The sequence below is a fragment of the Ostrinia furnacalis genome, unplaced genomic scaffold, assembly GCF_004193835.3.
Source record: "Ostrinia furnacalis isolate ACB-3 unplaced genomic scaffold, ASM419383v2 OfSCF7470, whole genome shotgun sequence".
NCBI classification, from domain to species: Eukaryota; Metazoa; Arthropoda; class Insecta; order Lepidoptera; family Crambidae; genus Ostrinia; species Ostrinia furnacalis.
The window spans coordinates 176,759-199,984 of record NW_021137709.1 but is presented as its reverse complement, the minus strand read 5'-3'; the positions used below and the strand labels follow the sequence as shown (position 1 = coordinate 199,984).

General features: G+C 37.5%; 2 protein-coding genes across 4 annotated transcripts; both read left to right on the top strand.

Annotated features, from left to right (window-relative positions):
- The first annotated feature begins 669 nt into the window (after positions 1 to 669).
- Positions 670 to 11,151, top strand: LOC114364808 (zinc finger protein 883-like). The gene is made up of 8 exons (XM_028321111.1): positions 670 to 848; positions 1,857 to 1,979; positions 2,456 to 2,563; positions 3,081 to 3,177; positions 3,837 to 3,955; positions 5,443 to 5,551; positions 9,727 to 9,864; positions 10,911 to 11,151. Exons 1-8 carry the CDS (start codon positions 670 to 672, stop codon positions 11,070 to 11,072), a joined length of 1,035 nt encoding a protein of 344 aa, XP_028176912.1. The 3' UTR covers positions 11,073 to 11,151.
- Positions 11,152 to 18,207: 7,056 nt separating this feature from the next.
- On the top strand, positions 18,208 to 23,135 carry LOC114364813 (facilitated trehalose transporter Tret1-like). Of its 3 annotated transcripts, none has more exons than XM_028321122.1 (4): positions 18,208 to 18,324; positions 19,680 to 19,854; positions 20,996 to 21,134; positions 21,872 to 23,135. In XM_028321122.1, the coding sequence occupies exons 2-4, from the start codon at positions 19,756 to 19,758 to the stop codon at positions 23,065 to 23,067; spliced, it is 1,434 nt and encodes a 477-aa protein (XP_028176923.1). In that variant the 5' UTR covers positions 18,208 to 18,324; positions 19,680 to 19,755; the 3' UTR covers positions 23,068 to 23,135. The 3 variants fall into 3 exon arrangements, with proteins under 3 accessions (XP_028176923.1, XP_028176922.1, XP_028176924.1); XM_028321121.1 differs by lacking the exon at positions 18,208 to 18,324 and adding an exon at positions 19,345 to 19,412; XM_028321123.1 differs by lacking the exon at positions 18,208 to 18,324 and having other exon boundaries at positions 19,598 to 19,854.
- Positions 23,136 to 23,226: the final 91 nt, after the last annotated feature.

Below are 23,226 nucleotides of genomic sequence, written 5' to 3'. Positions count from 1 at the left end.
GTGGATAGTGAACTACTAAAGATGGCGACAGCGGTTTGTTTGAAATTGTTTGTCAGTGCCATCGGAATTTAACGAAATTCTCCATTATCCGAATTTTGCGGATATATGTTGTCGACTCAAAATCGATATTTTTTTATGCTTTGTTATTCATATAAGGTTTCGATCCAGTCTACCGTACCCCTTGACGAAATTATTAATATAGATAGAAGATGTCGTAAATTACAATGTTATGCTAATGCTAAGAATGACGTGTGATTGCTATGAATGCGATTAAAGCACTGATTTATTGAACGGAATTAGAACGTACAAACGGCGGAATAGGGATGTTTCCTGGGTCAAAAAGCAGAAGTTTTAATTAGTCCGTCAGTTAACTTATCAACAAATACTCTACACGTATTTTTCACTTTTTCAAACTAAATAAAATTTAAAGAGATAAAGCGCGCCAATGTTCAAAAGAAGAGGCCCGTGACGTCAATGAGTGCTTAAAAGTGCCGCACTTTGTGACGTCGCGCGGAACTTTAACGCACCATAACTATGTAAATATTTGTTAGATTGACAAATAAAAATATACGTATCCAATATTTTTTGATATTAAACAAGACGGACTAAAAAAATTTTATTTGGAAACTATTGCCTATTGCTGACGGAATGATTTGAGTGTAATACAATATGTACACCGTACAGAAACCTGTTCTAAGACAAATAAATACTTTCTATTCTATTCTGAATGCTAAAAAAATCTGTTGTTATTTGCTCCAGGAATTAGGCAACTACATCTGCCCGATATGCAAGACAATAATATCGTCCGTCGATTCCTTCACAGCGCACTACAAGAGGCATTTAAGAAGGTATGTACCTAATGTATACAGGGTGTCTCTTAAAGACCACGCCAAACTTATGGAGACGATAGACTGACACCCGTATTCACAAACGATGCTTGCTTAAGTGAAGCAGCAAATGGAACGCACAGCGTTGAATAGAGCTCTGTGATTGGTTCGTGTGTCACCCTGTGCCCACGCGCACTGTGAGACCTCATAGTAATGTTTGTGAATGCCCGTAAGGCCCGGTTTCCATCAAAGCGGAGCGGAGAGGAGACGAGTCGTGTGAGCTGTGCGTAGCTGTCAGTTGTCTATCTATTGCTGTCTATGAAACACCGCACCGTTGTCAAATTCTATAGAAAAACTAGCGGCCGCACTCGACTTCGTACGCGGTGTTTACCCCTTAGGGGTGGAGTTTCGTAAAATCCTTTCTTAGTGGATGCCTACGTCATAACATCTACCTGCATGCCAAATTTCAGCCCCATCAGTCCAGTGGTTTGGGCTGTGCGTAGATCATTATGTAAGTCACCTTTGAGTTATTTAGACACTTCACTTCTCTTCTCCGCTCGATTTCCACCGAAGCGGAGCGGAGAAGAAATGTGGAAATAATGAAATACGATTGGTTATTCAAATAATTCTCTCCGCCCCGTTCCGCCATGGTGAAAACCTGGCCTATTAGTACTATTTATTGCCCAAATACTATACATAAAAATCTGATTTCATGGTATAACGTTAGTTGAATTACAGTATATTGAATATACAGAAAAAGCCACCGTAAAAGTAAGTCTTACATTACATTTGGGCAATAATTAGAAGTATTTTCCCCAACACCCAGACAGTTTTGACAGTTCCAACTCCTTGCCAGACAGTTTTTTAGGGTAGCTCCCAAAGCCACGATGACCCAAACTTCATAATTCACCAACATTATATCCAATATTGGGAGCATACGCTGACAAACTTTGAGCTTTTATAAAATGACGTAGGTCTGGCGTTCACTAGCTATTAGTCTGTATTGAACTACCTTCAACTTCTCTACAGATACGAATGCAGTATATGCAATAAGCGCACGATGGATCTGAAAGTAATGCAGCAGCATTACTACACGACGCACGAGATATCGCTCAAGGAATACAAGTGTGACCTCTGTGGTAAGATCTCAAAGTGAGTATCTTTTTATTATTAGATTACTATACTATACTACTATTACTACTGTACTACTTTTTTTTTTTTTTTTTTTTTCAAAATTAGTGGCATTTTCTGGGTATTTTATGTATTATATTGTTATCGCCTGTTATTTAGCATTATTACTGTTTTTATTTTATAAGGATATACCTCTTAGTTTAAAAGTTATTACGTTTTCTTTACAATAAGTAATCGAAAGAAAAATAAATAATACATTTTTTTTTTCAATAATCTCAGATATTTTTTGACCTTCTTTCTGTCGATAAAAATAGGTCTATAGTCTGGTCTGCGAGCACGTAGAATTTTGTCCAATGACCCCAAGCAATTACGCGCGAACAATAAGGATGGGTACTAATGGGTAGCTTGGGGTCATTGGACAAAATTCTACGTGCTCACAGACCGGGCTCTAGCTAGTTTCACCTATTTTCATATGCCACACTGTATTGTTGTTCCAGCTCAATAGACGCGCACCGGTATCATAAGGACACGCACAAGGCCCGGGTTCAGTGCCCGGAGTGTGACAAGACATTCACGCACAGGGCCGGCCTGCTCAACCATCGGTTGTGAGTACAAATAAAACCACACTAATATTAAAGAGAAAAGATTCGATTGTTTGTTTGTGTAGAATAGGCTCCGAAACTACTGGACCGATTTGAAAAATTCTTTCACCCATAAAATAAATAGTCTTTCAAAAAAAACTTCGAAATTTCAAAATTGTTTATATAAATTAGGTATTTCCTCCGCCGTTTTCCACCAGAGATGCACCGATAAAATCGCTTAATTTACCTCGCCTCTTCGTTCTTTACAAACACATCCCTCGCTACGCAGCCTCGCACATTTCTAGTGGAAACGCAGCCTTATAGGTGAATAGGCACTTAAAGGGCAGATATGTACCATCCTACCACTTATCACTTAACACCAGGTGCGGTTGCGGTTAAATACCTGTCTTGTCATGCATATAAAAAACGGGATACGTACAGAAATTAATATTGTGATTGACAACTTTTTATTGGCGGTACGAAGTTCGCTGGGGCAGCTCGTATTCAAATAAATGACTAAATACTGGATTTTTTATTACAGATCGGTGCACGAGCTGAGCAATAAGTTCCCTTGTAATCTGTGCGACAAAGTCTTCCGATGGAAGAACAGTCTGAAACGACATCTGGAGAAACACCAGGTGAGATATGATATCTATAATCCTATTCGACGATAAACTATAAAATTATTACTCTCCTTTTTTGGGTAGTTGGGTAAAATAAAAATAGCAATCAAATGCTCCGTTTAGAAGTTTATTGTTTAGCTATTAGACTACGTACGTCATTTTATAAAAGCTGAAAGTTTGTCATCGTATGCTCCCAATATAGGATAGAATGTTGGTGAATTATGAAGTTTGGGTCATCGTGGCTTTGGCAGCTATCCTAAAAAAACTGTCTGGCAAGGAGTTGGAACTGTCAAAACTGTCTGGCTGATGAGGAAACTACTTCTAATTATTGCCCTAATATCTATACATATATATAAAAGAAAGTCGTGTTAGTTACTCCATTTATTACTCAAGAACGGCTGAACCGATTTAGCTGAAAATTGTCAGGGAGGTAGTTTAGAGCCAGGAGAAGGACATAGGATACTTTTTATCCCGTTCGAAATTAAAAAAAAAAGTCTGCTTATTTATTGCCATTAAGGCGGAACAAAGTTCGCCGGGTCAGCTAGTTTTATATAAAAATCAGCTTTAATGGTATTACGTAAGCCTAACTTGTACGGTGGCTTTTTCTGTATATTCAATAGACAATTCTACTTACGTTATACCGTTTCACTGTAGATTCTACCTCTCTTGTCCAGGATAAAGTGCAGACCGACGTAGCTCGTTGTACCACCTGTGGCATCGGTTTCTCATCGCTGAGCTCGTATCAGCGCCATCTCAAGAACAGTCTCAAGCACGTCACGCATGACCAACTCAAGTAAGTGGACACGGACAGTGGGCGTGGTCTAAAAAAGAACCGCCCATTTACAAACGCCTTTTTAATATTCCTTCGAAATATAGTTCCAATATACTGAACTGTCCTATCCATGACATTGACAGCGGGGCGCCACCGTCAATACCGGATCGCTGGTTCCGATTTTTGCCATGTTGGAAACCATATAGTTGAACGATGGTAGCGCCCCCCTGTCATTGAGTTTGGTGGGACAGTTCAGCGTGGGTCATCTATAGACAATTTTAGGATGTCACTGGATGTCATTTGTGTGTGTCAGGATTATTTCACTGTTTGGTATTATAAAACAATCACTGAGCCAATCACCACGTTTCCGAAGCACTATTTCTCATAAACATTACGATTTCACTCATGTAAAATCTATAAAAAATCTCGAGAGTGCAAATTTTCAACGTGCTAATGAATGCTAACGAACTGTTAAATAGATGCAAAAAACCGTAAACATAAACATAACCCTCCTACCGGCGTGCGCCAGAAGGAGGGTTATGTTTTTTTAGTAAGGGCTGATTTTTTTCAATCGCCGGTTAACTTTTAACTGAAGAATAAGTTTGGCACATTGATAGTTTCAGTATGGGAAATATGTCAAAATGACAATTTTATTCTTTATAGTCTATCCGATATAGCTTGATTAGAATGACAGCTGCCATCAAAAGTAACGACATAACTTTGTAGTAGCGATCAATGAGAGCTAAATATTGGCAGACGTGAAATAATTCACGTACAAACAATATTTTCGACGACAGTGCTTCCAATAAAAATGTTAATTTCGTGTAAATGCAGCGTTAAATTACACCAATAAGTAGTAATTCGAAAACATAAAAATCAAGCTAGATTATTAACGACGTCTCTACAAGGTTATCTCGAGTTACAAAAATGTTAGTGATGGGACATATCGACAAATGTCATATTAAAATTAAAACTAATTTTTTAACATATTTAACTTTTTTTTTTCTAACTAATTTTTTAACAAATTTAACTCAAGTTATACGTTTTTCTAAATGTTCACTATTAAAAACCAAAAAACATTTCATTCTTAAATAAGCAAACATCGGAAATCAATCACAGGTAATTTTTTAGGTATTCATAGCACCGTTGCTCTAGAAGAGATGTCCACCGCCCTCTAGCGAGAGGAAAAAACCACTGAAGAACACTGATGATGATGACTACGACTTCGGTTGTACACTCTTGACATACATTTTAAATTTTACTGTCTTTAAATATAGATTTTAATTGTCATTTTTATGAATAAAGATATGAAGAAAAATTGGGTGCATTTTTTTATATCATTTTTTCGAAAACTTATCGATACATCTATGTGAACCGTACGAAACATACCCAGCACTACTCACATTCGTTTGAAAGCTGTCATTCTAATCAAGCTATATTGGAAAGACTATAGTTAAAAGTTATGCGACGATTGAAAAATCAGCCCTAAATAAAATGTCTTTCGACAGATTCATCTGTGACCACTGCAGCCGCCGGTTCGCCGACAAGACAAAATTGAGGGATCACATTGAAGAGAAACACCTGCAAAAAACGTATTCCTGCCACATCTGCCTTAAGGTAAGGCTTTGCCTGCTAAAATGATAAAGAATACAGGCCTAAAGCCTGGTCCGTGAGCACGTAGAATTTTGTCCAATGACCCCTAGCTACCCATCCTTATCGCTCGCGCGTAATTATGTTGCTGTCGCGCTCGCACACTCACTGCGGGCGCCCGTCGCACAGTCGCGACAGCAACATAATTACGCGCGAGCGATAAGGATGGGTAGCTTGGGGTCATTGGACAAAATTCTACGTGCTCACGGACCAGGCTTTAGTGCATAACTTGAGGTATAGGAGCGGCACGGGAGGGTGTTTTTGTGACGTCAAACGTTAACGAGACTTTGGATCTCCTTCACATTTGTATGCTCTGTTACGTCATAATAATATGTCAATGACACCCCTCCCGTGCCGCTTCCATACCCCAAGCACTGACTGACTTCAAGCGCTATCCCAACTATCCCAACTAATATTATAAATGCGAAAGTAACTCTGTCTGTCTGTCTGTCTGTCTGTCNGCATTGTCTTTTCTGTAGCACATGCTACGCAAGACTCACGTGAAGTGACAATAGTTACACTGACGCAATTTCTAAACAATATCTAGCAGGATACAAATCATTCCTGATAGGCAATGCCTCTCAACAAGGTCAAATATCCTACTTGATATAAGAAGATAGTTTAAAAAATAGTACAAATCCTAAACCGTAAGATCACAAAGAAATATTTATCATTTGACTACATAGACTATCTGTCAGAAACCATACTTACTTCTTGGCGGAGTATACTCCACTCTAGTATCGTTACCAAAAACGGATGAAATCAGTTCTAATTCTAACCTCTAACCAGACCTTGCTACTGATCTGTTAGTATACTTTACTGACAGGGTCCTGCTCTTTCTGACCAGCTATTGTGCCATTTCTAACTCAGATCCACCTCTATAACTACTGGACTTGCTACTGACCTGTCAGTGAGGTAGTTCCCCGGCGCTGACAGCGACCTGCCCGCCCTGGCGAGCTGGCCACGCCTCGCTGCGCACTTCTCAAGCTCGCCGCGCCCGCTGCCTGACTCCCGCCGTGCTGTGCTGCCCTCTCGGCTTCGGAGGAACGGGTTCTGGAGGCAAGAGGACGATGATTAAAATTTACTGGTTGGGTTTTTATTGACGGCCAAGTCCTAGGACCTAGACCGGGGATCTAAAATCCTGGAGTTGCAGTGGTGAAAAGGAGGGGTGGGAACAGTCCCGCATGATCACAAATTCACTTGGTGAGACTAATTGGACCGCCACTGGTTGGGTTCTTATTCAAGTCAAACAGTAGATCCTGGATATACAGGAGTTGCTGCAGTGGGAACAAAAGGTGGGAATGGTCCCATTTGTGAGATTGAGAAGAGAAAATTAATGGCCATTGAAGGAGATAGGAGGCGGTAGCGTATTTCAATCCAGCACTCGTTATGAGCACGATCATTTATATCCGGCGATATGGTAAAAGCTCTGCTTAGTTTGGGGTAATTATGTCTTAGGTAATTAATTTGTTGTGATAGTTGTATCAATTTATCTACTTCATGGATATCAGTGTCAATAAATTCAATAATATCACACGAATACCTCTATCGTGTGGACTATTTAATTTTCTAAAGTGATTAAAGGAGTGTGAATAAACGTACCTGGAAGCTGTGTTTCTTGAGCATGGTCTTGATGAGTATGAGCGTGGAGAGGTTGGGGATGGAGGTGACGACCTGCGCCATGTCCTCGTCCGTGACTTCCACGAGCCGACAGTTCTCCTGCTCCGACGGCAGCGGCTCCTGCCCGGAGTTCGTTATCCATTCGTGGTCCTGGGAATGGGAATAGATTTACTTGTTATATCATTGACATTTTGGATGTTAAACCTCTTGATTATAATCTGGAAGTTTTATGATACCGGCCGTTAATAATAATAATANTACTATTGTAACAATAACAAAGAGGTGTCATAAACTATTTGAAGCTGACTGTACCGCGTCTTCTTTTTTGGTGATATTATTATCTTCATGACCACAAGAAAACCTATTTTGTTTCACCAGATATCATTTGAAAAATCGAATTGCCTAAGGCGGGAATCGAATCCACGACCTTTCGATTGCCGGGCGACTGCTCTTCCATCTGAGCTACTTAGACACTGGATGAACCAGTCGAAATTTTCAATCGTGGGTTCGATTCCCACCTTAGGCAGTTCGATTCTTTCAAGTTATTTGTAAATAATTTAGTTTGATAATAATAATAAATATCATTGTACTATGGGTACTAGATGCAACGGATATAGACATACTTAAATACTTTTTTTTTGTAAATACATACATATTATACATAGTAACACCCAGACCCATCACAGAAATTAAAATTCATTATTTCAATTTCTGCCCGGCCGGGAATCGAACCCGGGACCTCTCGGCATAGTAGTCCGTATCGAAACCACTACACCAAACGCAAAAACTATGGGGCAAAGCTGCAGATTTTGAAACAATATTTATTTTGCAAAAACGTGCGATAAGATACTTGTATAAAATGAAAGCAAGAGCGTCCCTTAGAGAATTGTTTAAAGAAATTGGCATTCTCACGGCCGCTTCACAATACATCTTAAACTGTATTCTATTTATTCAACAAAATATTAATGAATTCAAAAAGAAAAGTGATATTCACCAAATTAACACTAGAAATAAAAATAAATTGGCTATACCCGCTTTTAGACTTAATAAAGTGTTTGCCACTTTTATGGGACAAGGTATCCATTTTTATAACAAAGTCCCTGATAAATATAAAGAGCTACCGTATAATAAATTTAAAGGTATAGTTAAAGATCACATGCTTAAAAAAGCCTATTATACAACTCGAGATTTTCTTAATGATAAGTCATCCTGGGAGTAGGATTATGGTCCTCTCATGCTCGCACTAAAAATAATTAAAATGGAAAGTAATGTATAAACTAATAATAATTTCTCAAATGTTATAGTGTCATGCTTCTCAATCTGGACTGTTACTTAGCTTTATTATTAGTTTTTTTTTAAGAGATAACTTGGAATTGTCATTCTCACTAAAATGTCTCTGGGGTGGTGGCGTAGTGAGGCGGGTCGTTACATTCCCTCTAATATGGTCGAGTGAAGCGATGGCTGGTTCACTCGTCATGTCTGTGAACAGGCGCTGCTTTCGGGGACTGGTCAATCCAAGTTATTCAAATTTATGTATGCGAGTCATTTCTACTAGTATCTTAATATGTAAGTCTAGATATTAGCACGTCACTACCTTGTTTAATATACCACGCAATCTTGTATACCCATTCTTATAAGATACACCATACAAGAATGCATGGTAAATTCAGTGAACTGCTCCTGAATCGAATGTACCTACTACTACTATTTATATTTATTTATATTAACCGGCAGACAGTGGTGACTGAGTTTGTTGCGGCGCTTCTTCTCAGCACTTGCCAAATGTTGGTCTCGAAGCGCTGGTAGGGTAAAAAGATTATGAGACATGTAGAGGCTCCTTAAGAGCAAAATGACGATTTGTAAGAACTATTTATTAGTCTAAACAAATAAAGAAATTTTGACTTTGACTTTGACTTCAAACGGCCGACAATCCAAATGATATTCAACTTTCAACGATAATAACCACATAAGGGATACTTGAGATATTTTAGACTCAAATAACCGCAGGCTTTTGCTTGACCTGGTATTCCTTTATAAAATCATTAATGGTATTGCGGACTGCCCATTTTTGCTAGAATTAATAAATCTCAATGTTCCCTTTAAATTGGCACGTCGCGCTAGGTATGTTCCGTTTTATATTAAAGGCTGCAAAAGCAATTTAGGTCACTACGCCACCATGAACAGACTCCAAAGACAGTTTAACAGTATATCAAGGAACCTCGATCTTGATCTAGATGTCTTTCGGGACAAGCTACCTTCATTTAAGCGCAAAATCCTAAACAGCTTCGCATCGAGTCGCTGGCGAAATGTTATTCCAGCTAAATAATACTCGCTGAAGAAACTCTTTTCTTTAAGCGTAGACACTGTTTATGTATAAGTCCACTATTGCATGCCGTGGCAACCTATAATTAAGGCAGCACTTAGATTAAGTTAAATACGTTGTAAATATTGATTGTCTTCCAGTGTTTGTCTTGTTGGTTGTCCTATTAAATAAATAAAATAAATAAATAAATAAATAAAAATATTGTATTGTTATATCTCAGACTAAAATGCAACTCGACTCGCACATACGAACGCACACGGGCGAACGACCGTTCATCTGCGAGTATTGCCCGACCACCTTCTCACAGCAGTCCAACCTCTACAAGCATAACCGACAGGTGAGAATCGAGGTATACAAGGTGGAATGTTGTAATGCCACCTGCAGGGTTGGCGAACCAATGGCACGCGTGCCAATGATGGCACGCGACATAATATTTTGGGCACGCCACCAATCACAAATTCAGTAATTCAATAGTAAATAATGTGTTTTGATTATGAGCTATCGTATTTGCCTTCATCAGTTAGTGCCACTGTAGAGTAAGGTCGTGTCACTCACCAGTGGTGCCACTTGATAGCATTAGGTGTTAATTTAATGGCACGTGTCTATGACTACTTCAATTTTTTTTTAAATAGTGGCACGTTCAAACTTAAAGGTTCGCCATCCCTGGCCACCTGGATTGAAAGTACTCTTACGCCCGTATTCAAACCTTACTAAAGCCTGGTCCGTGAGCACGTAGAATCCCGTCCAATGACCCCAAGCTGCCCATCCTTGTCGCTCGCATGTAATTATGTTGCTGTCGCGCTCGCACACTCACTGCGGGCGCCCGTCGCACAGTCGCGACAGCAATATAATAAACGCGCGAGCGATAAGGATGGGTAGCTTGGGGTCATTGGACGGGATTCTACGTGCTCACGGACCAGGCTTTATAAAGTCTCACAGTGCGCGTGGACGCACCGGGTGACACACGAACCAACCACAGAGCTTATGATGCTTTTATTTAACCCTAACGATCGATGCAATAAAAATACATGGTGTGATAACAAATTTTAGTTGGTTCGATTTCCAGGTGTGGCAAGCTAATTTTTGGAACTCTTTGAATGCAGTTTATATTTCTTTTCAAAAATATAGGAATGTTTTATTTGAGTAGAATTTTCTACATACATAGTATTAAGAGCACTTTCCCTCCAGGTGTCATTACAAAATTCCACCCTTTATAGTGAGCACTTACGTTCTAAAAGGAACCCCCATGCAAAATTTGTGACTCCTAGCACTTGTAGTTACTGAGATTTCGTGATGAGTGAGTCAGTCAGTCACTCAATCAGTCACAGACCTATAGATGAAACGATGATGATTTCTCAAAATATCTCTAAATTTTTGTTACAGGTGCATTTAAACATCAAATCCAAGAGATACCCAATCTGCAAGAAGCGGAAAGAGGAGAAGCCTCCAGAAGTGATATTGGAGCCGCCTAACATGGACGCGTATCGACCGGTCGCCATCTTGCAATACTCGCCTAGCGCTTTGTGTACTACTATTCAGTATTAATCATGGTTATGGTATACAGGGTGTCCCTAAAAGTAGTGTCAAGCCGAAGCCCAGAGATAGAGCATCATTAGGGCTATCCAAATCACCCCCATGTATGTTGAGGGGTCCATTGTGAATTGGTGATGATTAAAACTCAGACGTAATATAACACCACTTTATTTGAGTTGTTCACTCAACGGTGGTTTAACACTGAATGCCCCGTCACACCGATCTGCGCCACCCACTACTACTCCGACTGACGCAACCAAGTGACGTAACATCCGAGCCAAAGCACCATTTTAAAAAATAATAAATTGATAACAATCACACTGCATACAAATGAATAATTATTTTAAAACATTGTTAAAATATTTTAACTTAATATTAAATCTACTTTTTATATTTAATTAATACATTTGCAACTTTTTAAAACATTATGAAATCACTTTGAAATAAAATCAAATTACTTACGAATAAAAATACTAAAGTAACACATTATACAATGAAAATATTTTATAATATCACTGAGTATATTTAAAACAATTAAATAATTGATTTGTAATTTTATAATGATTGAATAGTGCACCTTGTACTTACTTCCGTTTCCCTTGCGTTATCAAAATAGCGATTCGAGCGAAGAAATAATTTTAATAATATTTAATTTTAAACTATGATTAAATAAATCAATAATTAAACACACATTAGGAAGCTTTAAAAAAAAAACATAAAATGCACTTGTAGCATGTTAAAAGTGTAATTAAATAAATTGAGAATCAACATGAACACAACAACTTGGATTAAATGAATTATGATGTCATCTTCTGGAACAATTTAATAGTAGCGCTATCATGTATGTTGCGTGATTGTTGATAGTTTTCGAGTTATGATTGTTTTAAATTTCAGTGCTTAGGCACTTTTTTGGTGATTGTGGCGTGAGTAGTCAAGTTACGTGCCTGATTTTTTTATTATTATTAGATGAATACTAAGCCTAGCTGATTCAAAAGTATTTTCATCCATAGCACGAATGTAAACTAAAAACGTTAAAAAACCATGCAAGTTGCCCCTTTGGTGGGTTGATAATAATATTATTCTAAAGCCTATTATGGGTTATTAGTGAGTAAAATACTGCCACCCTACTTCAAAATTTATCCAATTATTAATTAGGTGAAAAACTACTCCAATAAAATATATTTTTTGCAACAGGGCAATGTACAGTCACGGAATGAAAAGGTTCGTCAGTTTTCAAATTGATTCCTTCAACGAATCGCGAGCACATATTACCTTTTGAAACTATGTTACAGAATAATCTCGAGTTAGAGAAAATAATCTTTAACTGTTCGTCAGTAAAGTTCAAAATTATTCAGATCAAAGTTGTTTGACGATTTATCTTGTCAAGAAGATTATTATGATTGATAAAGTAAAACCTTTTTGTTGGTTCAACCTGCCATTATTATTCCTATTAAATAAAAAAAACTATTGTCAATTGGTCAATGTCATCATTGCATTGCACCTTGGACGAATAAACCACTGGACACGAAACCTACAAGATTTCTAAGGAAACACGATCAACCACTTTTTGCGGGGGGAGAGGTTTGACAATTGTCAAATAATGANTTTTAATTTGTGATTTCTTATTGTAAAATGCTTAAATCTAAAAATTTTCTCAGATAACTATTTGCCCAAGAATCTATGCTATAGGATATAAATGTTTGTTAAATCGTTTTCACAGTATTTTTATAAAAATTTCAGCTTGTAAACTGACGCTAAAGTGGAAATTTACAAAACCTGTGTGGACTTATCTTGATAGAATTCTTGAATACTAAACTAATCGCAATATTTTCTCAATTAACTATTTAGACGACGAAATTGCCTAACTATATTTTATGCCTATAACATATTTGTAGTATTACTGGTTAATGATTGTAACGAGTTGAAAAAGTACTGTTTTTGCGCCAAACGGCGTAAACGCTCTTAATAAACTCGTTTTATGACTTTCAAAAACGCACGTTTACTCGGTGAGGNAACTAAGCTTTAAGTTTACTAAGGTACCTGCATGCCAAATTTCAAGCGTCTATCTTACGCGGTTTAGATTTTTTCATACAAATGTTTTTTCCCGCGAACTCCCTCCCGTGGGAATTTTGCAATATCCTGTTGTAACTAAGCTTTAAGTTTACTAAGGTACCTTCATGTCAAATTTCAAGAGTCTATCTTACGCAGTTTAGATTTTTTCATACAAATGTTATTTTCCGCTAACTCCCGTTCCCGTGGGAATTTTGCAATATCCTGTTGCAACTAAGCTTTAAGTTTACTAAGGTATCTGCATGCCAAGTTTGTGCATGTATATTCGAATTTGCCCACACATCTTGTTTCCAGTGAATTTTCTTTGCCCTATAGTTCTATATTACATACAAAATGGGTATTAGACGTATAAGTGTAATGCGAAGTAAAAATCTAAGGCGTCCAGACAATATGACAAGTAATGACATCAATATTACTGTCATTACTTCCTGCGGTAATGACATTCTAAATCTCCCCACATACAAATAGCCTTGTCGCACTATAACCGCCATTCCTTGATTCCAGCCACCACATTGTCAGTGGTAATGACATTATTTTATCGTAATATCATTGTTACTGATAGAATCCGGTCCCATTACGTTTGAAATTGAGCAGAAAAACTAATTTAGTCCAGGTTCCTGGTCACTTATTAACAACGCATGTTTCAAAGAGCCCATATAAATTGTTTATCACTTAAACATTAATATCATAAAAACTAGAGCCAATTCAGTACTTTCGTTAATACATTCGTAAATTGTATGCTTCAAAGTATATAAATCCGAAGAAATAACCAGGGCAACAAAAAATTTTTTTTTTTGTTGAGCTGTGTTATTATTAACTACTATCGCGCATTAACTTTTTAATTATGGCGAAATTCGTACCGCCTATGTTTATCAAAAATAATGCCTATATTAGGCTTTCAACTAGCTCTTATAGTAATTACATAGTTGACAGTTATTNACAAAGTGACAACCTGACAACATTTACCATGGCTAATTTAGCCTTGGTAAGTGCTAGCGGGGTAAAGACGAAAACGTCACTCGTTACGCGTCCAGTGGTTTATTCGTCCAAGCATTGCACTGGATGGGATAGAAAATTATACAAGCAAAACCTTATTCGTTAGCAAACGTCATATTTATTTAAATGTTAGCAGCACTGTTTCTTGCACTGCTGCACTGTTATGTTGGCAGGTTTGACTCTTACAGTACCTAGTGCAAGCGAAAACCGACACTAAGGTGACGAACCTTTTCATTCCGCGACTGTACATAATTATGTACAGAGTATGTCCCTGAAATCCTATTTATTGTTACCGCATGTAAAATTTATTCTTGCATTTATAGTAAAGTATGGATTACAATTTTATTATCATTTTACCATTTACAACATTTTTCCACTCTTTAAAATTAAAATATTTATGTATTAAGATAAGTTACTGAAGACTGATTTTAACTGCTTTTTTGCATCATATTATTTAAAGAACGTGTATAATAATTTTAACGTAATTTGCAATATAATGTAAGGTCTTAGTATAAAGATGTATTCACGTTAGCGTGTGCTGTATAGCAATAAATATGTATAGTGTAATTTGCCGTCTTCAAATATTTATAAGCCTCTATAAATAACGACAGCGCATCAAGCTATAACCCGGTCGAGTTAACTGCGCACCTGGCGGCCGTGACCATAGCTGGGCACCGTTAATCAAATAGTTAACTTCGTTAATCGTTAAACCGTTAATAAAAAAATTAACTTCGTTAAACGTTAAAACGTTACATTTAGCAAGATTTAACGCAAGTTAACGTTAATCGTTAATCCGTTAACACATAATAATAAAACAAAAGAAGTGATTGTATGCAGGGTTCAAATAATTTCGAAAGCTTGTAGCACGTAGCGCAAACATAAAAGAGGAATAAATTCCGTGCGCGATACAAGCTTTCGAAATTATTTGAGCCTTGCATACAATTGCTTTTTTCGTTTTATTATCATGTGTTAAGTATAAAATCTGATTAGAAGTTGGTCCGACATCAGCCACACAGTTTTGACAGTTCCAACTCCTTGCCAGACAGTTTTTTTAGGATAGCTGCCAAAGCAACGATGACCCAAACTTCATAATCCACCAACATTCTAACCTATATTGGGAGCATACGCTGACAAACTTTCAGCTTTTTTATAATGACGTAGGTCTAGCGTTCACCAGCTCTTAGTCTATAGTATCTCAATCTCAGTGCCTTGGTTCATCAAAAAGACAAATCCAACAAACCCAAACTCGATAAGTTTCGTTTAGGAATTCTTATGGCCACCTCCTGCCTGACTCCATCATCAGGACCCTGGACATCATCTAGTACAAAAGTGCATGCGATGCCGCCGTTTCATTTAGGAGTTCCTATGGCCACCTCCTGACTCCATCATCAGACCAGCTTAATGGTACCATAACATTGCATTTTCATCGAACTTACATAAGTATACCAAATTTCAGCTCAATCGGTTGAGAACTGGTCTTAAATTCAGTTGCAAGATTTGTCCCACACATTTCATACTAACAAGTGAAGTCAATTAAAGCTTGTAAATAAATAAAAAAATACCTTTTCTTATATCGTTTCGTTGTGGTTACAAAGACTGTTGTTTTAGGTTCTGGAAGTTCTGGAAGCCCGAACGTACTTGTCAGAACGCGTTTTTCTAGTGTTTTTCAGCGTGCCTGCTGTATCTTTTTGGTAAATAGTAGGTACTGGATTAACGATTAACGGACTTAGGATAATTTAACGGAAGTTAACGAGTCCGTTAACAATTTTTAAAGTTAACTTAAAAGTTAATCCGTTAATAGAAATGTTAACTTCGTTAATTAACGATTAACGGATTAACGAGTTAATGCCCAGCTATGGCCGTGACGTCACGTCGCCGCATGGTACGGACGGGGCGAGCTCGAGGTGCGCAGTTAGCTTGTTGGGTTGTAAACACTTTATCTTATGATGCTATGTTACAATAAAAGTAGTTTGTTGTGCTGGTTTACTCTAACTAAAGGAATCGAAACTGAATATTTTGTATATTGATGAATAAAATACATGATTGACTGATACTCTTTGTTTTTTTAATCTTCGGCACTTGTTGCGTTTTTGTTAAAGTACCCAATAATGTGCTCACAGTTGATTGAACTTCGGAAGTTCTAAGCTCAAAGGGTTTTTGATTGCATTACATTCTGCTAATGGATACAGTCTGCTACCAAACGAGAAATGCGAGAGATCAAACAATACATAGCTTACTTGATCCCCTTGAGTTGATGTCTTTGTTTTATTTTTTGCAATCACTACTTTTCACACAGTTGTACCTACATGTTTAGCGTATAACCAGTCAGTGCCTGAGGTATGAGAGTGGCACGGGAGGGGTGACAAAATTAATTATAAAGTATTGAAATTTTGGAATGCCAACACACTGATGACTTCCACTTGTCGCCATTGAAGGGGGGATTTGTTGTAAAGCCTGGTCCGTGAGCACGTAGAATCCCGTCCAATGACCCCAAGCTACCCATCCCTATCGCTCGCGACTGTGCGACGCGCGCCCGCAGTGAGTGTGCGAGCGCGACAGCAACATAATTACGCGCGAGCGATAGGGATGGGTAGCTTGGGGTCATTGGACGGGATTCTACGTGCTCACGGACCAGGCTTTAGAATAAATTTTCGTTATCCCCAAGACAAAAACTTTCGCCAAAACTGGTGAACAGCCGGTAAAAACTATCCTTAGTTTTTCTCTGAGAGTTTGGTCTATTACCAATTCCATCAAAATCGGTTCAGTCAGTGGTGGTATCTATAAAAAAGTAAGTAACAGACAGACCGTTAACAACTTTCGAATTTAGAAACCTAAATACTTAGGTAATGATTTGACCTTCACTGCTCGCTTAGAGTGCATTACCGCAGCAAAATTTTAAACTCGCTCGCTTAAGGAAAACCTGCACTAAAATGAAGGCAGGTATAAATGTTCAATAGCCCGTCAGATCTTTAAGAACCGGTTATCGATGCCCTCAATCGATTTTACCTGCACCCTACAAAATTAGAGACTAAAGGATGCCCGCGACTTTGCTTGCGTGTTTTGCAAAAATCTTCATTTTAGTATGCATTCTTAATAAATTTAGAACAACTACCTACCTAGGTAAGATTAATAACATCTAAAATAATACCAACTATTTTTTTTTTTTTTTAATTTTAATAACTCGTTAATCCTACATAAGAAAAGTTTGATTTATATGACTCACTTATTTATTTATTTATTTATATTAGGGAAACAAACAATTTTCATATACAGACAAATAATCACACTTACACAGGAAAGAATGATTTTTCTTTACGAAAAGAAGTATTTAGACTTGTACTTAAATGTTACTTTAATTACGTAGTACTTATTATTATTCTGTGCTTTAATACACAGTGACTTTCAGCTTGAGCTAAAAATGCGATAAATAATATTATTTATCTAGGTAAGTACGCCCGCGTGAATTTTCTGAAGTCTTGCGTGCGTACGAGCCTCTACCTAAAACTATGCTGAATTTCATCTAAATCGGTTCAGCAGCGGTTTGAGCGCGAAAAGGTAACCAGACAGACAGTTTCTTTTTATTTATACAACTACCTACGGGTAATAAGTATGAAGTGATATGGCGTGGCGTGGTATACAAATTGAAATACCCAAAGAAAAGCGCATTTAATAAAATATGCATTTTATTGGCACGCCACACATTAACGCTAAAAAGATAAGAATATTAATTTGTTGCTTATTCTTGTCACGTTGTGCATTTTTAAGAAGGACGTGTGTTCAATTTAGAAAAAGTTTTTTTAGTTTCTTTTGAACATCATAAATGTATAAAAGCGAAAGGTCACTGACTCACTCACTCATCACGAAATCTCAGAAACTACAAGTGCTAACTAAAATTTTACATAAGGGTTCCTTTTAGAACGTAGGTGCTCACTAAGACGGGATATTGCAAAATTCAAACCCTAAGGGGGTAAAACGGGATCCACTCGTATGAAGTCGCGGGCGGTCACTAGTGTATTTATTTTAACAATGCTGTGAACGACTTTTTTTTATTGAAACATCTGTGCCTGGTGTATTTGTTTATTTATTTTATGCACATTACAAAGAACTTATGATTCAGACAGTGTAACAAACATTCTAATAATTACGTTAGTTGATAAATAAAATAAAGGAGACACTCAAGGATAAACTTCTCAATAGCGTAAGTAAAAACAAAAAATAATAATATTTTAAATAAAAAAGAGTTAAAAAAAGAGTTTAATACTACATAGTTAGTTTACAAAACGTTTTTTTTTATTTTTAAATGTCTAACTTCTAGATTTAAGTAATAAATTTTAGAAGAGTAGGTACTTACTTAGTTTTGCAGGCTAGCTATTTAGCATAAGTAGGAGAGTGGGTTCACAACAATAGTCCAACGGCGGGAATCGAACTTGCGACTCTCAGCACTCGAATCGGCAGTCGACACAGTATTCTTGAATGTAGATAAATGTCCGGGAAATATGCCGTTTGGGTTTTCCCATAGAGTTATTAACTCTATGGGTTTTCCGCACATACCTTTTACCTACCGAGTGTGAACGTTTTTTTGGTCAGTAGCGAGTAGTTTAGTTACTAAAGACGAGTTAGGCCCGATTCGACCAAACTTTTATCCGAGAATAACTCCTGGTATAACTGGCACATTGACAGTTTCAGTATGGGAAATATGTCAAAATGCCGAATAACTGACGATTTATTATGAAACTAGCTTTCCGCCCGCGTGGAATTTTGTCTGCCAAAGAAAACGCATTATCGCGACGTCCCTGTTTCAAAAACCGAGATAAAAACTATCCTATGTCCTTTCCCGGGACTCAAACTATCTCTATGCCAAATTTCATCACAATCGGTTCAGTGGTTTAGGCGTGGAAGAGAGACAGAGTTACTTTCGCATTTATAATATTAGTATTGATTAATATTTACTTTTGTTTGGTCGAATCCACTCTAACTCCAACAAGGCTTTAGGGACGCTCCGAGCTTTATAAGGACAAGGGAAACAGTTTTCAAATAAGTATGTAAGCATCTCAACTTAAACTCGTTTGGCCAGCATGGGGAATGTAGTTGTACTTAAAAATCCTCATTTGCCTCTGGTACATTAGAGAGGGTCGTTCTTTACAGTGAAGACTAAATCCCCTGATAATTTATGGGTATTATATACCTACGTCAATATTAATTTATTGGTGTGGCAGAAATAAAATGCGTGTAAACTAGTGTCAAGTTAATTTCACACACATTTATCTATACTAATATTATAAAGAGGTAAAGTTTGTGTGTTTGTATATTTGTTAAATTGTAAGGGGTAATTTCGGGATCTAAGTACTGAACCGATTTTAAAAATTCTTTCACCAATATAAAGCCACATTATTGCTGAGTGTCAAACCGAAAAACTTCACGCGAGCGAGCCTGCGGGCGGAAAGCTAGTTTAATACTAAAGACGTGTTTTAAATTTCAATCAAGACTCGTTAGTGTATTCATTTTCCTCAGAAAGTATACGTTTTATATTGTAGCCGTGTATTTTTATTACAGTGTTATGTATGCCATAGTAACAGCAAGGCAGTGAGTGAGAACTTTATTTCAAGTTAAGTAAAAAGTAAGGATTATTATGCCTAGTTTTGAATATGCGGAAGTGCCAACTACTGCAAAGGATGAATTGCCGGACAAAATTAAAGAGGAAAGGTCTTGGAAACCGTTACTGAGGCAGGTAAGTAAAATAGGTTTTTTTTTATATCATCATCATCATTTTAGCCAAAAGACGTCCACAGCTGGACCAAAGCATATACAGGGTGTACTTATTATAGTCCTACTTGATCTAAAAAAAGCGACTGCTTCTATTGCTCAAATGCAACAACTTTCCCCAAGGGAACGAAATTCAAATATTTAAAAAAAAAATTAATCAGTCATTTAATGAGGGGACCATTGAGAATTACTGTAGGTACCTACTTGAGTATAATCAACCCTTGTTTAATCAAGTAAAAAATTACACCCTGTATATTATTTCCCATATAACTAAATCAAACAAAATTGCGACTAAAAATAGATCTCTAGATTTTAAAATACCAAGCTAGGTAATGTGTAGTGAACTTATGCCCGTTTTCACCATCAATCCCAATTTTTTAAGTGACCCCTATGATACTTAACACATAACAGGAATTTTGTACTTAATCATAGGGGTCACTTAAAAATTATGGATTGTTGTTGAAAATGGGCATTAGACTATTAAAGACTGTAAACCCTTGAAAAAGATGCTGACAATAGTGACTGAGTTTCTTGTGTTGCTTCTTCTCAGCACTGGCCCATTTATGGTCCCGAAGCAGTGGTAGGGTTAATACTGGGACGTGTAAAAGTGCTTTTTAAAAGCCTAACAATAATACAATGAGTTTTTTAGAGACCTCGCCAAACCAGGCCAGCGTGGGGAGTGTACCAACTCCTCCATTTGCCTCTGGTAAATTAGAGGGTCGTGCTCCTGCAGTGGAGACTATGACCTGATGATGAAGATAGTTGCAAAATCAGCAAAAAAATTTTTGGTAAAAATGTAATAAGTTCACGTGATAGGAATCATTCCCATCATAAATGCTTACTGTCCGTGATGTAACATTTTTTACTTAAACCTTTTTTCTTAATCCGCTTTGCATTGAAGAGAAGTCGATCCTTTACTTCGAACTTCTTCTCCTATGTTATTCTGATTAATTTCGTTGCGGGTCCAATGACAGTTTAACTTTCCCCCGGGACAAACTTACCCTTCACTGGTTGTGTTATTTGCGGTCAAGCTGTAGATCCTGGCTACACAGGAGTTGCAGTGGGAACGAGAGGCGGGAATAGTCATGATGGTGATTTTGTTTCAGTTGTTCATATCCAGCGGGTTATGGACGCACTACTTCTCTGCGGGGATATCGCTAGGGACGCCCACTGTGTTCATAGCACAATACAGGAAAGAGGCCAACTCCACTGAGGCTGTAACGGTAGAAATGGCTTCGTGGCTATGTGAGTACCTTCTTTTTTTAAGAATTAATTATTTTTTTAAGAATTTAAATAAAAGCGAAAAGGTCACTGACTGACTGACTCACGCACTTGTCACGAAATGTCAGAAACTACAAGTGCTAGGAGTCTCAAATTTTGCATGGGGATTCCTTTTGAACGTAGGTGCGCACTAAGACGGGATTTTGCGAAACTGCATCCCTAAGGGGGTAAAACGGGATACAGGTGTGCGACGCGGGCGGCCGCTAAGTATTTGTATAAAGCGAAAGGTCACTGACTGACTCACTCATAACGAAATCTCAGAAACTACAAGTGCTAGGAGTCTCTTTTGCATGGGGGTTCCTTTTAAAACGTAGGTGATCTATGTCTCATACCCAGTGGTACCGGGTTCGATTCCCAGTGGGGGTCACATTTTCTGCTCAGTTTCCGGACAAAATAGTAGTTTTTGGCTCATCGCGGTCCATTTAGTTCAAAGGTCAATATTTTATCATCTTTATTCGGGAACTAGTAGAAAGAAACCGTACAATTAATACAGGTTGTTAATTGTTTCCGAAATATTTAAAATTGTGAAAATGACCGATAAAATTGATTATGCCTACATTATTCACTTGATATTTTTTTTATGTGACAGGAGGCAATTAATTATTTAAAATACATGCTACTTAATTGGCTTTCCCCTAACCAGTTATATTGTCAAATTAGAACGAAGATAAATATTAAAAATGCCTTAATTTTCCTTCCAGCGTCGGTGTTTGCCTACTCTGCCGTCCCACCGATCATAGTGCTAGCAATACTTATACCACAACTTAGCAGAAAGAAGTTATGCATCATAATTTCCATCAGCATGATCATAGTATCTTTCGGGTACTATTTCACGACATCTCCAGCACATTTGCTCATCACAGAAGTAATACAGGGCGTGTCGAGCACTGGTTCCTTTACTATTGCAATAATTTGTTTAGTGGAATACACTTCACCTCGATACAGAGGGGTTATTTTGACGATTAAAACGGCTAATGTGTTCTGGGCGGTATGGATTGCAAATGCCATTGGCACGTTCACCCATTGGAGGTACATTTGTGTACCGAGTTTTATAAATTCGATTTATTCTTTGACTGTATTTTTTTGGCCAGAATCTCCCACTTGGCTCGCTAGTAAAGGTCGAATCGAGGAGTGTAGAAAAGTGCACCGATGGCTTAAAGGCAGCAGCGAAGATTCGGAAAGAGAATTGGAAGCGATGATCGCATCGCAAATGGCTGAACGAAAGCGAAGACAGGAACATTCTAGAAGCTTCCTAGGAGTTGTGACTGATAGACAGTTTTATATACCAGTTGTATTGTCAACTCTAATGATGGGTGTGCATCAGTTGTCGGGGAAACAGGTGTGTATCATATACGCTTTGGACATGTTGAAGAAAATAACTAAGAGCGAGTCAACGGCTTACACTGGCATGTTAATTTTGGATGGTGTGACAGTTCTATGTATGTATTTAGGGTGTGGGTTGACAAAATTTTTAAAACGGCGTACATTGCTGTTTTTATTCGGGTCGATAGCAGCTGTATTTTTGTTCGCGACGTCGTTGTATTTGTATCTTTGTCATTTGTCGATATTGATCCAAAATGATTACATTTCTATAACATTGCTGGTAGGTTTTTCAGTGGCTATCGGTGTGGGGCCAATCATTTTGGCCACTTCTTTGTACGGAGAAATTATTCCTATAAAATATAACCGAGAAGCCGTGACAGTTATAGCAGTCGTCTTCTTTTTGCTACAAGGAACCCTCTTTAAGGTTTCACCCTATATTTTTAAGACGTTTGAAATGCATGGCACGTTTCTATTTTATGGTCTCTCGGTGACGATCGGTCTTTTATTGTTGTATAAATACCTACCAGAGACTAAAGATAAAACTGTGCAAGAGATAGAGGAATATTTTAAATAATATGTATTACGCAGTTAACTCGATCGGGTTGTATGTACTTAATTATACTGCCATTTTTTAACGTAAACTAAGTAATTTATAGCATCTACAATCTAGATTGTGACTGAATATTTTGTATTATTTGTGAATTAAAACAATGTTTCTTACAAAAATCTTTTT